Below are 21,224 nucleotides of genomic sequence, written 5' to 3'. Positions count from 1 at the left end.
TGTAAGCATGTAAATCTCGATATTGAAGAAGGGGTAAAACATCCAACTCCCCTTCAGTTTTACACCTTTTTAACTTGCTAATTGACCACATAATACAACAACAACAAAAAAACACTCATTCTACAGCCTTATGGTGCAAAAACAAGGAGCCAACTAGTTTTGTAAGATGCTGTTTTTCCAAATCCATTAATGCCATCTGTTCAGTAATTCTTCTCAGAACTTTCATATATGTGTGGTTATTCCAGTCTTGAATAAAAGTTTGAACACTATTTTGTACACTGCCAGGTTAGTGTTTTTGTTGATTTCTCTCTTATTCCATAAAAATTATTAAGCTGGCTCCCCACTAATACCAGTACTTCTTGCTTATTCATCATAAATATAGACTATGTATTGCTCTGTATTATGTTCCTTTTATCCCATATAATTGTAGTGTTCTGAACAACTCTTTTCTTAGCACCTTGTCATATGTTTTTGTTAGATCTACAAAATTTAAATGTAGATCCTTGTTTTCACAGTTTCTCAACTATTTGTCCTGAAGTGAAAATCTGATACCAACAATCTGTTTGGCCTGAACCCATCTTGATCTTCAAGTTACTCTTTGACAATATTTCTTACCCTTTTCTCAAATATGTTTGCATAAATCTTATCTGAACTTCTTAGAAAAATTTCTCTGTAATTCTCACATTCAGTTTTATTTCCCTTTTTATACATGGGAATGACAGCTGGAATTTGACCTTCTGACCGTGCTCTTTGAATTATTATTATTAAGGGTCTCCCTCCAGGAAGTCAAGAACTCATCTGCTAATTGATGAGTTCTTGACTTCCATGTTTAATCACACCAACTGTCATGCCTATTCTTGAATTCATTCACACTATTTGCACTTACTGCCTTCAAAGGCAATCCATTCCAAGAGAAAAATATAGCTCTCACCTCCTTATTGACAGTGTTAAATTGTGAATGAAACTACGTTGTGTAATTTATTTTTTTTTCATTCACATTTAATGTTGCTTATTATGTCTTAATCATGATTTGTATAAAAATTATTTATTATTCCTTAATTTAGGATTACTATTTAAATATTTATTCTAAACTTAACCTACTATTAATTTATTAAGCAATAATATGTGCAGAATTTATAATAACTAAAATATATAAGATGTAACGAAAAGTATTATTATAATTAATTTTATACGTAATGAAAAAGCTGATTAAGTAGCTCAAATATTCTGTTTATTCTTATTTGTGAAAATTTAACGTTATGTAATCACTCATGTAGTAGTAGAGCATTGTATTACATTAGCGAAATGTTTGCGTTCATTTGTTGTCATGGAGACGCATGAAATAAACAAGCACGAGTCGAAGAGAGCGTGACCTTCGGACTGAAAGGAGAAGAAAAATAATAGAAGATTTTTAATTAGAGAGAAGGGAGGAAGTTTTTGCGGAGCGGAAAGGAAGGTAGGATACAAGCAAAGGAAGTGGAAGAAAATTATAAGTTCTCTAGGGCAGAAATTCATGAGAATAGTGTTTAGAAGTGAGCCAAAACATAGTGAACCATATACTTAGTCGCAAGTGAAGTCAGCTGTGTTGTAAAGGAAAATTAATGCCGTAACCGGATAAATAAAGAACTGGACATTCAATGAAAAATTCTGATTAGTTCCAGTTAGTCTAGGATTACGTCTTAATTCTATGTTGCCCTGAGAAGAATTATATTGAAATTAACTAGTTTGAGAAAAGTAAACAAGGAGAATTATCAATGCCTTATTGATGTATTTTTTTTTTTTGAGTAGTGAAGCGCAATTAACAATAGTTCAGTTAAATCGTTGGAGAATTTTTATTAATGTGCTCCGCTAACATAAATAAGTTAATTCATAAGTGTGCTCACAATTAATTGATGTATTGAAGATTTTATCTGGTAAGAGTAGTCATACTTGTTTGTTTATTCTAACATTAACATATCTTCGAAGTTCAAAGTCCGAAATAAGATTGCTTGGAATATTGTCTACCTTGATTAGTGCTTCCTGTAAATTTAAACATTAAGTACAGCTGATGGATATGTGGAGACTGATTAAATAAGAAGTTTCGTTTTATTAACTTGAGTTAAGAAAGCTTGTGATTTTGTAGCTGTGAATTGTATGTGAAAATTTAGAACATTGAATTGGCATGAGTGACTTAGCAAGATGTATTAAGTTAATTGTATTGTTTCATTTTAAAGCAGAACTCTTGTATTTGTTATATATATCATATATTAAATGTTTTATTTTGTTAATCTAAATATTGTGTTTGCCTGAATTCCTTTTTATTGCACCGTTCATAAATATTCGAATCTTGCAGGAACCCCAAGTGGAATAGTAAATAATTCGGCCTAAATAAATGAGGAGACTGCTAACTTAATTAAGAATTGATCCTACTATTTTATATAGACTAATCTAAAAATAGGGTGGCACAGTATAATTATAAATTTCCCTACTTTTGGATCCGTGATCAATTTGCAATTAGTTGTTATATTGATAAGAGTGACTTGAACCAAGATGGCGGATTTAGAACATAACATGAAAATAGAACGTCACGACAACAGCATTCATTGTTGTCTTCCATGAATGGCCTCCCATCCTCTCTTCCACTCTCCATATAATGAAAAATTCCATGTACTGGTATCTTAAATGACCCTTTCAGAAGTTTTTATTGTGAGTCTCAATAATATCACCCATCTTTCTTCTATTTGCTAGTGTCTGCAGTCCATAAATTCTCAGGTTCTCTTCATAATATGTATTCCACAATTCCTATTATCTTTAATGCTTGTCTTTGCTCCCCCCCACTGTATCAACATCATGATGGAGACCAGACCTGCATAATAGTAGTTTTACCAAATATCTTTTGCAGGTATATAAAATGATATAGATCAAACATAAATGGATAAAAAAAAAATGGTTCTTTTCATTAACATTTTGTCAGTATCATGGAAGATATTTAATAAGTGTAGGGGAAATATTAAAATGAGAGTGATATGCAGTTAACGTAAGAAAAACTTGTCAAACATTTTATGGAAAAATAGTTTTAATTTGGTTTTAATTATTTATTTTTGTTTCAATTTGTCAACGCTATTAATAATTCTATATTTCATTCTTAAACTGTCTGCTCATTGTAAATGATATGTGTGTTCATAATAAGTAATTTATTATTTATTTAGCATATGGCAATCTACATGCAGTTATAAAGGTACATAATTCAAAATAAATATATAGAAAGTAAGTGACAAACAATTAGAATAAAACAAACAAACAAAACACTTATAGGTTAATATCAAGTTGTCTGATCCAGTCTATAACAGGTGATGTCACCTCCAGGAAGTCGTTTCTTTGGCATAAAGAGGCACGAAGACTGCACTCAGTAGAGATGTGGTGGATTGATTGATTCAGGTGCCTGCAGTCACATTCCGGCGAGGGAATTTTTCCCCACTTGTAGAGAGAGCTTGCACATCTTCCATGTCCGGTGCAAATCCTGTTCAGCGTTATCCAAGTCTTTCGGCTCAGTTCCATACCCGGGATGTTGAGACGATGCCTATCAAACCAAGTTTGGAGTTGAGCATTGGTATTTATGCTCCACGTTCGCTTCCATTGTTCCTTGGTGTTGTAGTTGGTCGTTCTCAGGTGTTTAGCTTCACAGAGAGGGGGCTTACTTGATTTCAGTCTGTCGAACTGTAGCTCTAGTATGTCATTGATAATAAGTGATAATATACACAGATCATATTTTGCAGGAATTTATTGTTCATGAACTGGATATATCAAAACAGTTTGTCTTTATAGTACTCTTTGCTTTCATATGAATGACATATCACAACGGAGTGGTTTTTTTTTTTATGTGTAACCTGTGCCTTGGAAAATAACCCAGGTTGTTATTTTCTTGGGATAACTTTTGTTAGTCTTTATGTCTGCTAGGACTAAGTTAACTTGCTTATCATTAGCAGGAGATAGCAGTATTTCTCTCTTAGAAACTCATTCTTTTTTTCCAACAAAAACAGGAAAACTGTTCCATGAATGTACAGTTCACAGACAGAGTAGAGAATAAGAAAAGATTTATGTATCTTATTTTACAAAATTTGGTTAGTGAATTCTTTGGGCCTATTATGTGTTGAAGATGTTTTCATGCAAATACGAATTTAATCCAGCATACTTTTATTTTTAGATTATTAGCAGATGATAAAGATGATAAGTCAGAACACAAGATTGGTGAAGAGGAAGTGGAGGTATGGGTAGATATTTAAATGATAATTAAGTATTGGTATTAAATCCTTAACTAGATAACATAACACTGAGCTGCAAATTGTCCAATAACCATATTTAGAAAGTTATAAAAAATATATGAGTTTGTTAAAAAAAAAATCAACTCATTCATTTTCATCATCATCATCAAATTCCTGCCATGTACCCTCAAGGGGTGTACAGGATATGATAGTACTACATGATAAATTTACATCATTACTAACTTTCTATTTATAATTTTCCTCCAAATCAGTTTGTTACTTGTCAAGACTCCAATATTATCATTCTCAGATCTTATATTTCTATCGTCTAAGGCACATTGTACCGTATCAATCCACCTGTATCTTGGTCTTTCTCTGGGTCATTTTCCTGCCAACCTGGCAGAGAACACTTATTTTGCTAATCTTTCCTCGCCCATTTTGTTTAAGTGACCATACCACCTGAGATTAGCTCTGCTAACGCATTCCTGGATGTTGACAATGTCAAGTTCTTTCCTAATATCCTCGTTTTTAATATGATATTGCCATTGATGTCATCTGTTAACGCCTCTAATCTTTCTCAGACTGCAGTCTCCAGTCTTTGGTCAAGTGTTTTACTTCTGACCCAGCTCTCAGATCCATAAGTTAAAACTGGTTTGAACACTGTCTTGTATACAGCTAATTTAGTGTTCCGACTAATTTCTTTCTTATTCCATATGAATTTATTCAATTGACTTTCTACCATATCAGCTTTGTTGATTCTATTGTCTATTTCCATATTTAATTTACCATCTTCAGTAAAAATCGTGTCTAAGTAGCTGAAATGTTTTACTTGTTCCACAGGTTCCTCATTCACAACACAGTTGACATTTTCAATAATTCTACCTATTTTCATTGTCTTTGTCTTTTTAATGCTCACCTTCATACCATATCTATTACAACAGTTATTCAATTTAGTCAGGGAATCTTGCAGACTTGTAGCAGATTTATTTAGAAGTATAACATCGTCTAATAAAGCAAAGAGCTTGACATTAACATCTCCAATATTGATATCAGGTTTAATACCACTTTCCTTCATAATATTATTATTATTATTGTTCCGGGAAACTCCAAGGAGTCGACAGACTCATCGAGGGAGGCCCTAACATCATGTCAAGAACAACTAATCAACATTCACACAGTATCTATCATACCTTGCCTTGAACTCATTCACGGTCGTAGCACCCACAACAGACTCTGGAAGCTTATTCCGCTCATTTACCACTCTCCAAGTAAAGAACCTAGCTCTAACACCCTTGTCCACCACGCTCTTGCCCAGCTTCCATGCATGACCCCTAGTCCTCCCACCACCAGTCATATTTTCAAAAATATCTTCTGGATCAATCTTATAAAAACTTTCAGTAATTTGAATGTCTCAATCATATCACCCGTCCTTCGCCTATCATCCAATTTCTGCAACCCACAAATCTTCAACCTATTTTCATAAGGTTCATTCCACAGACCTGCTATCATCTTGGTCACTCGTCTCTGGACCCTCTCCACTTCCTCCCCATCACGAAGAAACCCTGGTGCCCATAGCTGGGCACAGAAGTCCAGATGGGGTCTTATCAAGGCGCGATACAGAGGAACAACAACTTGTTCGTCTCTGCATGTTAAAGTATTTTTCAGAAGCCAAGTGATTTGGTGAGCTGTTTTAGTTACTTTTGCAATGTGCCCCCTAAACTTCAGCTCCCTATCCACCAACACTCCCAAATCCCTGGCCTCATCAATCTCCTGAAGTATGATTCCACCAATGCGATATACTGCTGCTATTCTTTTCACCCCAAAGTGCATAACCTTACACTTTGCCACATTAAATTGACATCCATTTTTCCTAGCCCAGTCCTCCAAACTATCCAAATCATCCTGTAAAATTTTGACATCTTGTGCACTCACAATTGCTCTACCCAACTTTGCATCATCAGCAAACAAGTGAACACTTCCTCTCAGATCCTTTCCAATATCATTGATGAACAAATTGAAAAGCAGTGGTCCAAGAACAGAGCCCTGTGGCACTCCACTAGTCACAAGACGTCTTTTAGACTCCACTCCTGAATAAACCACTCGTTGATATCTCTCCTTCAACCACCCTCTTATCCATCTCACCAACACTATATCTATACCCATCTGCTCCAGTTTACTGATTAGGGTTCCATGTGGTATCCTATCAAAGGCCTTGGCAAGGTCCAGTAGTATCACTGTAAACCCATTACCCCTATCCAGTTCAGCCGTCACTGTGTTATAAAACGTGAGCAAGTTACTGAGGCATGATCTACCCTTCACAAAACCATGTTGTCCCCCATACAATATCCCATTTTCATCTATCCAATCCTGTATTCTTTTCTTGACTAATTTCTCTAAGACCTTGACAATGATTCCTGATATGCTAATCGGTCGGTAATTTACAACAGCAGTCTTGAAACCACCTTTATGCAGTGGAACTATTTTCCCCTTTTTCCACCCGCTCGGGACTAACCCAGACCCGAGACTCAAATTAAACAAAATGGTCAAGGGTACTGACAATTCTTTAGCTGCTTCTCGTACGACACGAGCTGGTATACCATCCAATCCCACAGATGTATTGACATTGAGGTTATGCAATAGACTACTCACCTCCACTTCATTAACCACAATTCCCGTATAATCTACTGGTTTATTCGTTTCTGCAATATCACCACCTGGATGATATACGTTTGCAAAGTGCTCACTCAGTAACTCAACTATCTCAACTGATTCAGTTACCTCCCTACCATCGGCATTCTTTAAAATCAATCTGCCATGTACATTTTTCCTTTTACTTGCTACATATCTAAAAAACTGTTTAGGATTCTCTTTAGCCTGCATGGCCAATGTTCTTTCGCAATCCTTTTTTGCTTTTCTTACCACACTCGTCACCCTTCTGGCCTGCGCTTTATACCGTCATGTGCCTGCCGGTCACCCTTCTCCTTAAATTCCCTCCATAGTTGTTTCTTTTTTTGCAACTCAAGCTTAATGGTGTTATTCATCCATTTAACCCCTACTTGATTTATTATTCGGACTCTAGGTATACAGTCAGTCATTGCTTCATGCAAGCACTTCTTAACTACCTCCCATGCAGTATCAACTTCTAGTCCTTGCAGTTGTACATGCCATGGCACTGAACCAATCAAACTCCTAAGCCTGTCATACTTTCCAGCCCGATAATTCCACATGTACCCTGTCTTAATTGAAAATTCTACACCTTTAGCCACCTCCCAAGTTAAGACCCTATGATCACTCTCACCGATTGGTGGCAATGTGGTCATATTTGTTACAGCCAAATCCTCAGATGTAATTACCAGGTCAAGCACTCTCTGACCCCTAGTATTTTCCATTACATGCTGTCGCAGATAGTTATCCCTTAATAACCGCATAAAATCCAGTTCCTTCCTCCCTTGTGTCCTCTCCTCACTCCAATCAGTGCGACCATAGTTGAAATTTCCCATAATAATCACCCTCCTTCCACCCATTTCTTCTATTTGCTTGTGCATACTGTCACCACCATCTTTTCCATCACCTGGTCTATAGCAGCACCCAATTGTATATTTAGTTCTGCTAGCCACAATCTCACACCAAATGGCCTCAAATGTGCTCTTTTCTCTATCCTGCAATTCAACTTCTATTCTCCTTGGCTGGAACTCATCAGCTATCATCAACAATATTCCTCCCCCCCGTTTTATTCTCTCTGTCATTCCTGAACATACTATACCCATCACATTCAATCCCACTAGTTATATCATCTACAGTCAGCCATGTTTCACTAATACCTATAACCTGTGGTCTGGAAGTGCCAACCATGGCCAAAAACTCTTCCTTCTTGTTCCTAATACTCCTAGTATTAGTGTACATGAATTTAAGACCCCCATTAGCCCCAACCCTACCTTGATGCCTTATATTAACTATCCCACTCAGATTTGTTGTCCTTATTTGCTCTGGCATATTATATTCATTCTTACATTCAACTGCCTCCATAAGGACTGTATCTCTATTCCCCCCCCCCCTAACAAATCTAGTTTCCCTGAATTTGCACATCCACTACATTCAGCAACACTTTCTCAAGTCTTCTTACACTGTAACCATTCAAATGCAAGCCATCCATCTTATATAGATCTTTTTGCCCATCAAACTCACTCCACACATCCACAAATTCCACACCACTCGTCATACATAACCCACGCATAAAGTCATTCGCAATTATAGCCCTCCTTTTAAACATTTCACTGTCATACCGTGGCAAAAGACTAATCATTCTAACTCTCTCACTCTTTTCTTTTGCTACCTCAAACAATTCATTCAGGTCTTCTATCATTTCCATTTTATCTCCTTTCAAATCATTCGTACCTGCCACAACAATCATTTCTTTCACTCTTTCCTTTTGCTCTCTAATAGACGCAGTTACGTCCTTTATGGTCGCACCAGGTTGGTACGATTTTGCCAAATCCTCTACTAAACACCTCGTACTAACGAGTCTCCATACAGCACTCTATCCTTCATTTTGTTCATGTTCACATTCATACGTCTATTTTTCTTGTCATACCTTTTATTATTGGTTGGTTCATTCAGTCTACTTTTGTTCATGCACTCTAGCTGCTGTTTTGCTCTTTCTATCGCACTATTCAACAACGCGATCTCACTCACTCATTATCTATGTGATCCATATAGATAATGAATAACGGAGGGGATAATGTACATCCTTGTCTCACACCAGATTTAACATTAAACCATCTTCCTGTACTTCCTTCAATTCTAACTGCTGACTTACAACTCAAATAAAGACTAAGTATTGCTTGATATAATGCCCCCATTGACACCATATAACTGTAGCATATTGAATAGCTTCTCTCTTGGCACCTTGTCTTATGCCTTTTCCAGATTGACAAAACTGAAATACAGATCTTTGTTATATTCCCATGATTTCTCCACTATTTGTCGTAAAGTGAAGATCTGATCCTGACAGCCTCTATTTGGCCTGAATCCAGCCTGTTCTTCTCAACCGTTTCTCAAGTATATTTGCATAAATCTTACCAGGAACACTCAATAGGGAAATAAAACTGAATGTGAGATTTATAGAGGTATTTCTATAATTCTCACATTCAGTTTTATTTCCCTTTTTATATATGGGTACTATGAGAGCTCTACTCCAATCATCGGGAATTCGTCCCTCTGTCCAGGCATTCTGAAATATGCAGTGCAGCCACTGTAAGACTTTTGTGCCACCATACTTCAGCATTTGTGGTCGAATATCATCTACTCCTGCTGCCTTTTCACATTTCAAGCCTTTGATTGCTTTTTCTTCTTCAAATGTGCATATGTATTCCTGAATGTATGCCTGCTGAGTGTTTTTTTTGCTATCACTGCTTGTTTCATTTAGCAATTTTTCAAAGTAATAACTCCATACCTCAAGGATATCTTTTTCTCCAGTTTTCATGTCACCTTTATTATCTCTAATTCCTTTTACGGCACTCTTTCCTCCATTTCTTAGCTTCTTCAACAACCCTCCAGAATATTTTGCCACCTTCTTGATATTTATTTTCTATATTCTTGCCAAAGTCCTCCCATGACTTTTGTTTAGCTAGTTTTACACAGTGTTTAGCTTTCTTACATTTGTCTCTGTATTCTCTAAGAGCTCAAGCTGATATATTTGCCAGGAATTTTTGATATGCTTTTTTTCTTTTTCTTCACCACCTCTTTTAATTCTTGTGTTCACCATGGAGTTCTGATTTTTCTATCCTTGCAGACATCTTCACCACATGCCTCTTTAGCTGAATCCATCAGAGTTTTCTTCAAGTTTTGCCCTGAATCTCTGAGGTTTGGTTCCTGTTCTCAAACCCTTTCATTTTATCTTCAATTATCTTTGTGTATTTTAGTCTACATTTCACATCTGAGAGCTGCTCAACTTTTATTCTCTTTAAAACTTTCTTACATGTTTTTCTTTTCAATATGAAATTCAATTTTATCCTGCTCAAGACTAAATAGTGATCACTTCCAATTTCAAATCCTCTGTACACTCTGGTGTCCTGCACCAGGGAGAAAACATCACTATCAACAAAAATATGGTCAATGACATTTTTCTTATTTCTTGCTTCTTCTCTCCATGTGAATTTGTGCACACTTTTATGTTGGAACATGGTGTTAGTAATAACCAGTCCATGTCATGAGCAGAAATCCAACAGGTAATTGCCATTATTATTAATTTTGCTCTTTTCTCCAAATTTTCCCAAAATAGTTTTGTATTTCCGACAATTATTTCCTACTCTGCTATTGAGATCCCCAACAAGGACCAACTTTTCCTTTTTCATTGTGTCAGTATTTTTCTCATCAACATCATCAAATTCCTGCCATGTACCCTCAAGGGGTGTACAGGATATGACAGTACTACATGAAAAATTTACATCATTACTAACTTCCTATCTACAATTTTCCTCCAAATCAGTCTGTTACTTGTCAAGACTCCAACATTATCAGATCTTATATTTCTATCATCTAAGGCACTGTGTACCGTATCAATCCACCTATATCTTGGTCTTCCTCTGGGTCGTTTTCCTGCCAACCTGGCAGAGAACAGTTGTTTTGCTAATCTTTCCTCTCCCATTCTATTTAAGTGACCATACCACCTGAGATTAGCTGTGCTAACGCATTCTTGGATACTGACAATGTCAAGTTCTTTCCTAATATCCTCATTTTTAATATGATATTGCCGTTGATGCCATCTGTTCACGCCTCTAATCTTTCTCAGGACTCTCATATCTGCGGTCTCTAGTCTTTGGTCAAGTGTTTTACTTCTGACCCAGCTCTCAGATCCATAAGTTAAAACTGGTTTGAACACTGTCTTGTATACAGCTAATTTAGTGTTCTGACTAATTTCTCTCTTATTCCATATGAATTTATTCAATTGACTTCCCACCATACCAGCTTTGCTGAATCTGTTGTCTATTTCTATATTTAATTTACCATCTTCAGTAAAAATCGTGCCTAAGTAACTGAAATGTTTTACTTGTTCCACAGGTTCTCCATTCACAACACAGTTGACATTTTCAATGATTCTGCCTATTTTCATTGTCTTTGTCTTTTTATTGCTGACCTTCATACCATATCTATTACAACAGCTATTCAATTTAGTCAGAGAATCTTGCAGACTGGTAACGGATTTATTTAGAAGTATAACATCATCCGCATAAAGCAAAGAGCTGACAGTATTTTTCTCTAGACCCTCAAATAATTCTTCCACTTCTACCTTAGTAGAGCCTTCTGTGGTACCATAGGCACAAATAAGTCTCATTGTCTGGTTCTGATATTTGTCCGCATCACTCTACTTGAGACTGCCTGCCATTCAAAAAGAATAGCCTCTTATTTAGTGTTGAATACTATGGCTACTCCTTCTTTTTCTTGATTGTCATCGCCTGAATATAACATTTTGTATTTATTGCTCAGAAAGATCTCACCAGTTTTTGTCTTTTTTGTTTCAATCACCCTATTATGTCGATCTTGTACTTATCTAATTCCTGAGCTAGCTCCATTTCTTTGCCATTCAGGCTTCTTATGTTGATAGTACTGATCTTCAACTCTGGTGATATTGAGTTGGGGTGTGTTTTAGGGTTTATTCATTTTAGATAACATAAAATAACATAAAGGCCAGTTGTTTGAATCTAATGAAAAATAACTTTGTGAAGGCATTATTTTCGGATATACCTAGAACTGTTTGCATTTTAGCTGCATTAGCTACAAGACCATATTTGATAAGACACCTGTTTGCTTATGAGATGACCTCAAACAAAATGCCAGTTTTTTTCACCTGACTGGATCTATTTAACCTCATTAAGTTCACTGAGCACAGTTTTATTTCAAATAGTTTGTCCTCGGCATTTAACTGAAAGAAAAAATCAACTTGTGAGCCATAACTGTTAGTTATCCATACCGCCCTGCCAGCCATGATTTAGTTTGATGTCAGCCATAACATAAGTGTGAAGCATGCCATTGAAATACCATGGATATGCCAAGCATTAGAAAGTTGATGTATTTCAGCCACCATGGATAGTTGAATGGTTTTTTTTTTTGTTGATTTTATTTTATTTTTTTTTTATAGGAAGTTTGCTGTCATTGTCTTTGTTAGGCAATGGCCAGAAAACATTATTCACTTAAAAAAAAAGAAAAGAAAAAAAAGAGCAGTGTAACCTCAATATGCTGTTGTTTGTTTTCATAATTTTTGCATTTTATTGCTGATTTTCATACCAAATTTGTTATAGCAGTTATTTAATGTATTATAATATTCTACTTTAACATCAGCATAAAGTAAAAATGTGTCATTTAATATCAGATATTAACATCATCACCATCAACAGCAGCATAAAGTGAGAACCAGTGTTTAATATTCATGATTTTGATATTATTAATCCCACTTTCCTTCATGTGATCTATATACACTAGTTTCCAGAAATTAAAGAACAAAGAGAAAAATCACAGTAACTTGAAGCATAAAGGGAAAAAACATGAAAGTCAAATAAATTATTATATAAGTGACATAGTCTGGTTATCGTATACAAATGAGTGGTGCTGTCAGTAGTATATGCAAATTAGCCATTGCATAAAAGCTGGCATTTTGGAATAGTTTTCCATTTTGTGTCTGGAGTGAGAACAAGATATTTCATGATTGCAAATTTCTTAGATATGGTTGCAAGGCATCGTTTAACAGATGAATTCAGATTGTGAGGCTAGTTGAAGTCAGGCAGAGATTATGCGCAAGTTTGTTCAGATTCTGAAATCAATTCCAATAGGCTGTGTTGGAATTAGTTTTACTGTCTCCAAAACAACATCCTAGAGATGCAGTGAAAGAAGTTTACAGGTTACAACTGCAGTGGGCGACTGATATCTCCAATTATATGCTCAGCAAAAGAGGAGTGCTACCTCTAATCAGCTGTGATCTGATCTCACATTGGCTACAGGAACATTGGTAACTGCTTCCACTCGGTGCAGAAGGCTTCACGAAGGTAGTTTGCATGCTAGATGACCAATAGTCTGCATACCTCTATCCCCAACACCACAAGAGGAACATATGGAATGGACCAGGCTCTATGTCAACTGGATCCAAGACCAATGGGAGGTTGATATTGTTTACAGGCAAGTCTCCTGATTTGCTCTAAAAGTGATACGAGATGTGCCATGATCTTGAGAGAACCAGGAACACATTATCATCTCTTGAATATTCATGAAAGAGATACTTATGGTAGAGGTAATGTGATGGTTTAGGGAGACTTTTCATGGGGTGGCCACATTGACCTGTATGTGCTTCCTAGTGGAACTGTACCAACCTGTATGTGCTACCTAGCAGAACCATGAATGCTGTCACTTATAGAGATGGAGTCCTGGACCCCCCATGTTGGTCCATATGCAGGTGCAATAGGGGAGACATTTATCTTGCAAAATGATAATGTTTGTCCTCATTGAGCAAAACTTATGAGATCTTCAAGAAGAGACTAATCCATACATACGATAGTCTTTTCTTGAAGAGACTATACATACAAATACATACAATAGTCTTTTCAAGAAGAGACTATGGTATGTATGGATTGGCCAGCCATATCTCCTGACTAATCCTTTTGAGCATGCCTGTGATGCTCTAGGTAGGCATGTTACTGCTCTCAACTCGCCTCCCCAAAACCTTGAGGGAATTATGAGAACATTGCAGAAACAATGGTTATTATTACCACCTGAGCTCCTGGACACCATTATAAACAGTATGAAACATTATGAGCACTATTGCTGTGAGTACAACCACATTCCTTAATGAGTCTCTTTGACAATCTCATTTTGAACTCTTGTTTTTGACCATTGTCTTCATGTATCCATTTGTTACTCAAACTATTTATAAATTTTGTTGGTGTTTCTTTCACATCTCATATCATGTGCTTTTCACCAAATCGCATAAAAGTTCATCACACAGTTTTTGAGTTATTGTGATTTTCTCTTTGTTCCTTAATTTATGGAAACCATTGTAGATGAGTAATAATGGAGATAGTGTCTTATTTTCTTCTTTTCTAACTGCTGATTTAGAACTTATGAGCAATCAGCAATAAGCAACATACTGCTCTCTCTCTCTCTCTCTCTCTCTATCTCTCTCTCTCTCTATCTCTCTCTCTCTCTGTAGCATGTTCTGTTTATGCCATATAATTGTGTTTTGAATAGCTTTTCTCTTAGTACCTTATGTATAGTCTTTTCCAGATCTACAACATTTAATTACAGATCCATGTTATATTCTTACGGTTACTTTATGTCATAAAATAAAAATCTGTTGCTAGCTACTCCTATTTGACTTGAACTCAGCTTGTAGTTCCTCAAGTTTAGCTGCTATTTTTCTTAACTTCTTCTGAAGTGTACTTATGTAAATTTTATCTGGAACATTCATTGGAATCCTCTATAATTAATAGAGGGATTCCAATGAATCCTTTTCATAAATGAATACTGTGTTTATGAAAAGGATTTATGAAAAGGATTCATAAATGAATCCTTTTCATAAATGAGTACTGTGAGAGCTTGACTACAGTCATTCAGAATTCAGCCTTCTGACAAGGCTTTATATATTAATGCCATGTAGCCACTGTAAAACTTTTATACCTCCTCCATGTTTGAATGTTCTGTCAGATATCTACTCCTGCTACCTTTCAACATTTCAGGTTTCTGATTGCATTCTATATCAAATATTCATATGTATGCCCAATTACGTTCCTCTTGAATATTTTCTACTTCGGTTCTATCATATCTGCTTTTTTAGTACCTTTAGTACTCTTAATGTCAGCTCTTTGCTTTATGCAGACAATGTTATACTTCTAAATAAATCTGCTACAAGTCTGCAAGATTCCCTGACTAAATTGAATAACTGTTGTAATAGATATGGTATATAGGTGAGCATTAAAAAGACAAAGACAATGAAAATAGGTAGAATTGTTGAACCTGTGGAACGTACTTAGCCACGATTTTTACTGAAGATGGTAAATGAAATATGGAAATAGACAACAGAATCAACAAAGCTGGTATGGTAGGAAGTCAATTGAATAAATTCATATGGAATAAGAGAGAAATTTGTCGGAACACGAAATTAGCTGTATACAAGACAGTGTTCAAACCAGTTTTAACTTATGGATCTGAGAGCTGGGTCAGAAGTAAAACACTTGACCAAAGACTAGAGACCACAGATATGAGAGTCCTGAGAAAGATTAGAGGCGTGAACAGATGCATCAATGGCAATATCATATTAAAAACAAGGATATTAGGAAAGAACTTGACGTTGTCAGCATCCAAGAATGCGGTAGTCAGGTGGTATGGTCTCTTAAACAGAATGGATGAGGAAAGATTAGCAAAACAAGTGTTCTCTGCCAGGTTGGCAGGAAAACGACCCAGAGGAAGACCAAGATATAGGTGGATTGATATGGTACAAAGTGCCTTAGATGATAGAAATATAAGATCTGATAATTTGGAGTCTTGACAAGTAACAGACTGATTTGTAGGAAAATTGTAGATAGGAAGTTGGTAATGATGTAAATTTTTCATGTAGTACTATCATATCCTGTACACCCCTTGAGGGTACATGGCAGGAATTTGATGATGATGATGTCATAAGACATCATCAGTACAACTAATGCACAACAATAGGAATTGAATTCAAAAAACAGTAGTATGTGTATGCTTAAATTGGAATCCCTCTATGTATACAGTCATATTATGTTCATGGATTAAAAAGTACTGTGCTCAAATTAAAATTACTTAAATTAAAATATAGCAGATAAATTATTGAATACAATTGAAGATAACAATTTCCAAAACTTTTGGAATAGTGAGACAGTCATTTTGATTAAGATTAGGTCTATGAAGTAAGGTTTCAGCACTTTCTTTATATAACTGTTCTTGTTTATATGTGGATCTATGTAGTAACCTGGCATTTTGCTATTGGATCCTGTGGTTAGCATTTTCTAGTGTGAACTTGATACATGGATGCTCACACTAGAAAAGTAATCATCAACAGGTATCTCTTTTCTTGATGTACACATCTAGTGCAAACAAGATGGTTCCATTTCCACTTCCGTCTACTGAAAACCAACTTTTTCAGGTTGTTATATCCATAATACATCAGCTCACCATTCATCTCAAAAATATGGCATCATAAAATCTTTAGTATCAGAATACACATCAAGCTCTGTTCTTCTGAATAATCCCTAAAACAAGAATTGAAAATTATCAAAGAAACATCCTTACTAAATGGATATAATCCAATAATAACCCAAAAAATAATTAACCACTCTCCTACAAATCAATCCAGACAAGAAGCCCATGGGACTCCTATTCCATATATTAAAGGCATCTCTGAATGTGTGGCAAAAATTATGAGAAAAATCAACTCATTACTACCTGCAATCCCATCAACCAAATTCACAGCTTGCTACCTTCTCCAGAAGACAAACTCTCACCATTGATGCTACCTGGCATATATCAAGTACCATGTTCATGTAACCTGTCTTACTATGGACAAACAGGAAGATCTATAAATAAACATATCTCTGAACATCAAGACCACATCTGCCTTATCAAACCTCGCAAATCTGGCCTTGCACAACACGGAATTGTAAATTTTTTCTTTTAAGGTTATATGGTGGTCAGCATTCATAGTGAAGAATCTATGGTGACACAATACTCATTTTAGAATAATTACTTAACATTAGGAAAGTAACATTCGACTTTTTGACCTCTGTACTGAGGTCATCATCAGGAAAAATACATATGTATAAGATTCAAGTTACATGACATTGCACTATAAAAAATTGCCTATGAAAAAAGGCCTGAACTACACCATGGCACCAAGGTCAGTTAACAAATTAGATTTCATTTATCACATTGAAAGAGGTCTAAAATCTCTCTCCTCCAATTTAGCAGACAAAATATGAATGGAAATTTTGTACATATTAAACTCTAATAAACAACTAAATTGCAACCAAGTATGCTGTCCTCGATCGGACAGCATACCTGGAACGGAACCATTTGGTATCCGGCCACAACACATACCAAATTATGAACTACAACCCTACAAACTGCATCAAAAAGAAAACAACAGAATTAATCAAATCAGTGATCATGTTGCCAGAGGAAACAACCAAGAAACTAATACCGCATTATGCTCACGTTCCCAGAATTTATGGCCTGCCAAAAATACACAAAACAAACACACCACTACAACTGTTAGTTGAAGGAATCAACAGTCCTAATTATCACTTAGCCAAAATTAGCAGCCACACTCAAGGAGTTGGTAGGTCATTCCCCATCCTACACAGAAAATACACAACACTTCATAAACAAAATTAGAAACATCACACTCAACGCCGAAGATTTATTAGTCAGTTTTGCCATAACTGTCCTTTCCACTAACATCCCAACAATGATACTATTCTCTTACAGAACATATTTCCATCTGACATCACGACCTTCTTTGTTTTTAGATTTGGCCAGCCTAAAGCCCAAAGTCTGGGCTCAGATATGTAGATGATATTTTTCCATTTAGCCCCATGGCTGCAAGACATTAAATGCATTCCTAAGCCGCCTGAACAAACATCACAAACGTATCCAATTCACTATCGAAAACAACGACTCTCTTCCTTTTCTAGACACACTCATCACACATCTTCCCTCAGGCTGTTTCCTTCACAGTCTACCACAAACCTGCACACACAGGCCAATGCATACATAAAAATTCATATCACCATCCAACACAAAAACTAGGAGTCATTAGCACCCTCAAACATAGAGCCCTAACAATTTGCTCCCATGAGCAAGCTCTGAACCAAGAATTTGAAATTATTAACCAAACATTTGTAAAAAAAAAAATGGCTACAATAGAGAAAAAAAAAAAAAAAGTTCACAAGATCCTCCATAAAAATGCCACAAAAAGCAAAAAAGATTACAAGAATGCCATAAACATACCGTACATTAGGGGCATTTCAGATAGAACGCTACTTAAATACAACATTAAGATAACCTTCAAACTCCTGACAAAATTAAGAAATTTACTTAGCTCTTCCAAAGTTCCTCTTCCTTACCTGACCCACCTAGTAGTTTACAAAATTCAGTGTACCTGTAACCTACCTTACAATGGGGAAACAGGATGCGACATCTAAATCAGAAAAGATGACACAAATGCCACATTAAATACCTCCACTATGATAAACATGTCGCCAAATTGACTGGAAAGTCACTAAGTCCCTACAGCACGCCAAAACCTGGTTTGAAAGAAAATTTAAAGAAGCTTGTGAAATGCTTAGACATCACCCATATCTGAACAAAAATGATGAATTAATTATTCCAAGAATGTGGAGGACCTATCTTCAACCAGTACAATCCTATACAGAAGAAAGTCTCAATACGAGAGGACTTTAGAAATTGTTTAATGTATTTCTGTTTTTATTTAATTTTATTTTTATTTTTAATTAGGATAGAAAAATCAGAACTCCATGGTGGACACAGGAAGTTAAAGAGGCAGTGAAGGTAAAGAAGAAAGCACATCAAAACTTCCTGGCAAATAAGTCCCCTTTTCCTCTTAGTGAATACAGAGACAAATGTAAGAAAGCGAAACACTGTGTAAAACTAGCTAAACAAAAGTCATGGGAGGCCTTTGGCAAGAACATAGAAAATAAATATCAAGAAGGTGGTAAGATATTCTGGAGATTGTTGAAGAAGCTTAGAAATGGAGGAAAGAGTGCTATAAAAGCAGTTAGAGATGATAAAAGTGACATGAAAACGGGAGAAAAAGATATCCTTGAAGTATGGAGTAATACTTCGAAAAATTGCTAAATGAAACAAGCAGTGATAGCACAGTGGTAAAAAACACTGACCAGGCATACAGTCAGGAATACATAACCATACTTGAAGTAGAAAAAGCCATCAAAGGCTTGAAATGCCGAAAGGCAGCAGGAGTAGATGATATTCGACCAGAAATGCTGAAGTATGGTTGTATAAAAGTCTTACAGTGGCTGCACTGCATAGTTCAGAAAGCCTGGACAGAGGGACGAATTCCTGATGATTGGAGTAGAGCTCTAATAGTACCCATATATAAAAAGGGAAATAAAACAATGTGAGAATTACAGAGGTATTTCCCTACTGAGTGTTCCTGGCAAGATCTATGCAAGTATATTTGAGAAATGGTTGAGAAGAAGTGTGGAAGAAAAGCTTGTTGAAGAACAAGCTGGATTCAGGCCAAATAGTGGCTGTCAGGATCAGATCTTCACTTTACAACAAATAGTTGAGAAAGCATGGGAATATGACATAGATCTGTATTTAAGTTTTGTCGATCTGGAAAAGGCATATGACAAGGTACCAAGAGAGAAGCTATTCAATACACTACAGTTATATGGTGTCAATGGGGCATTATATCAAGCAATACTTAGTCTTTATTTGAGTTGTAAGTCAGCAGTTAGAATTGAAGGAAGTACAGGAAGATGGTTTAATGTTAAATCTGGTGTGAGACAAGGATGTACATTATTCCCCCTGTTATTCATTATCTATATGGATCACATTATGAAGGATAGTGGCATTAAACATGATACCAAAACTGGAGATGTTAATGTCAGCTCTTTGCTTTATGCAGCGAATGTTATACTTCTAAATAAATCTGCTACAAGTCTGCAAGATTCTCTGACTAAATTGTCATCATGTTGGAGGCTTAATGTATTTTTTACAACACTCAAAAAGAATTAAAATAGAATTTAATACTTCCTATATTTCGTCCTAGTCACTAGGACATCTATGGGGATTACAAAAACAATTAATGTAACATATACACAAATAACAAACAATACTAAACCCAACCATGTGGGTGACACTAAAGTCCTATCTAGGTAGAGCACTCTCTAAGGGCAGTAGTAGGTGGCCTGGAATGTAAGGTGGGAACTCTGATGATGAGTGTTTCCCAAATCTTCGGAAGCTTAATGCTACCATATTTATTGAGATTTGGTTGGTTTTTGAGAGCTGCTGCTGCTTCTAAGAAAAGTCTCTCTTTCTTGAATTTGCTGTGGTGGAGCATGGTGGTTTTCTTCCATGATACCCTGTGGGTGGTGTCCAAAACATGGTCAGCCAAGCCTGAATGGCCATAGTTGTGTTTGAAGATGTAAGACTTGTGTTCCTCTAGACGGATGGATGCTGATCTGCCTGTCTGTCCAAAGTACGCCAGCTTACAGGAACAGGGTACTTTGTAAACTCCAGGCAGAGAGAGAGGAGGGAGCTGATCTTTCGTAGAACGGATAAGGGTAGCCAGTTTGCGGTGGGCTTATGAGGACGAAATATAGGAAGTATTAAATTCTATTTTAATTCTTTTTGAGTGTTGTAAAAAATCCATTAAGCCTCCAACATGATGTCCTCACAGCACTTAAGCCTCTACACACGTATTCTGACTAAATTGAATAATTGTTGTAATAGATATGGTATGAAGGTGAGCATTACAAAGACAATGAAAATAGGTAGAATTGTTGAAAATGTCAACTGTGTTGTGATTGGGGAACCTGTGGAACAAGTAAAACATTTCAGCTAATTTGTAACGATTTTTAGTGAAGATGGTAAATTAAATATGGAAATAGACAATAGAATCAACAAAGCAGGTATGATAGAAAGTCAATTGAATAAATTCATAATAAGAGAGAAATTAGTCAGAACTCTAAATTAGCTGTATACAAGACAGTGTTCAAACCAGTTTTAACTTATGGATCTGAGAGCTGGGAATGAAGTAAAACGCTTGACCAAAGACTAGAGACCGCAGATATGAGAGTCCTGAGAAAGATTAGAGGCGTGAACAGATGGCATCAATGGCAATATCATATTAAAAACTAGGATATTAGGAAAGAACTTGACATTGTCAGCATCCAGGAATGTGTTAGCAGAGCTAATCTCAGGTGATATGGTCAG

The 21,224-nt window shown here is 36.0% G+C and overlaps 1 protein-coding gene across 4 annotated transcripts in view; it reads left to right on the top strand.

The window, feature by feature from the left end:
• Positions 1-21,224, top strand: part of LOC150099367 (U3 small nucleolar RNA-associated protein 14 homolog A) — a 247,894-nt gene that overhangs the window by 19,908 nt on the left and 206,762 nt on the right. For all 4 annotated transcript variants that reach the window (XM_090403927.1, XM_090403929.1, XM_090403926.1 and 1 more), the window contains exon 3: positions 4,184-4,244. In XM_090403927.1, the coding sequence (XP_090260053.1) occupies positions 4,184-4,244 (61 nt within the window). The remainder of the gene's footprint in view (positions 1-4,183; positions 4,245-21,224) is intronic.

The sequence above is a fragment of the Typopeltis vanoorti genome, chromosome 14 (genome assembly GCF_054136105.1).
Source record: "Typopeltis vanoorti isolate ZY-2024b chromosome 14, IOZ_Tvanoo_1.0, whole genome shotgun sequence".
NCBI lineage: Eukaryota > Metazoa > Arthropoda > Arachnida > Uropygi > Thelyphonidae > Typopeltis > Typopeltis vanoorti.
Note: the sequence above shows the minus strand (reverse complement) of the source record. Positions and strands in the feature narration are given on the sequence as shown.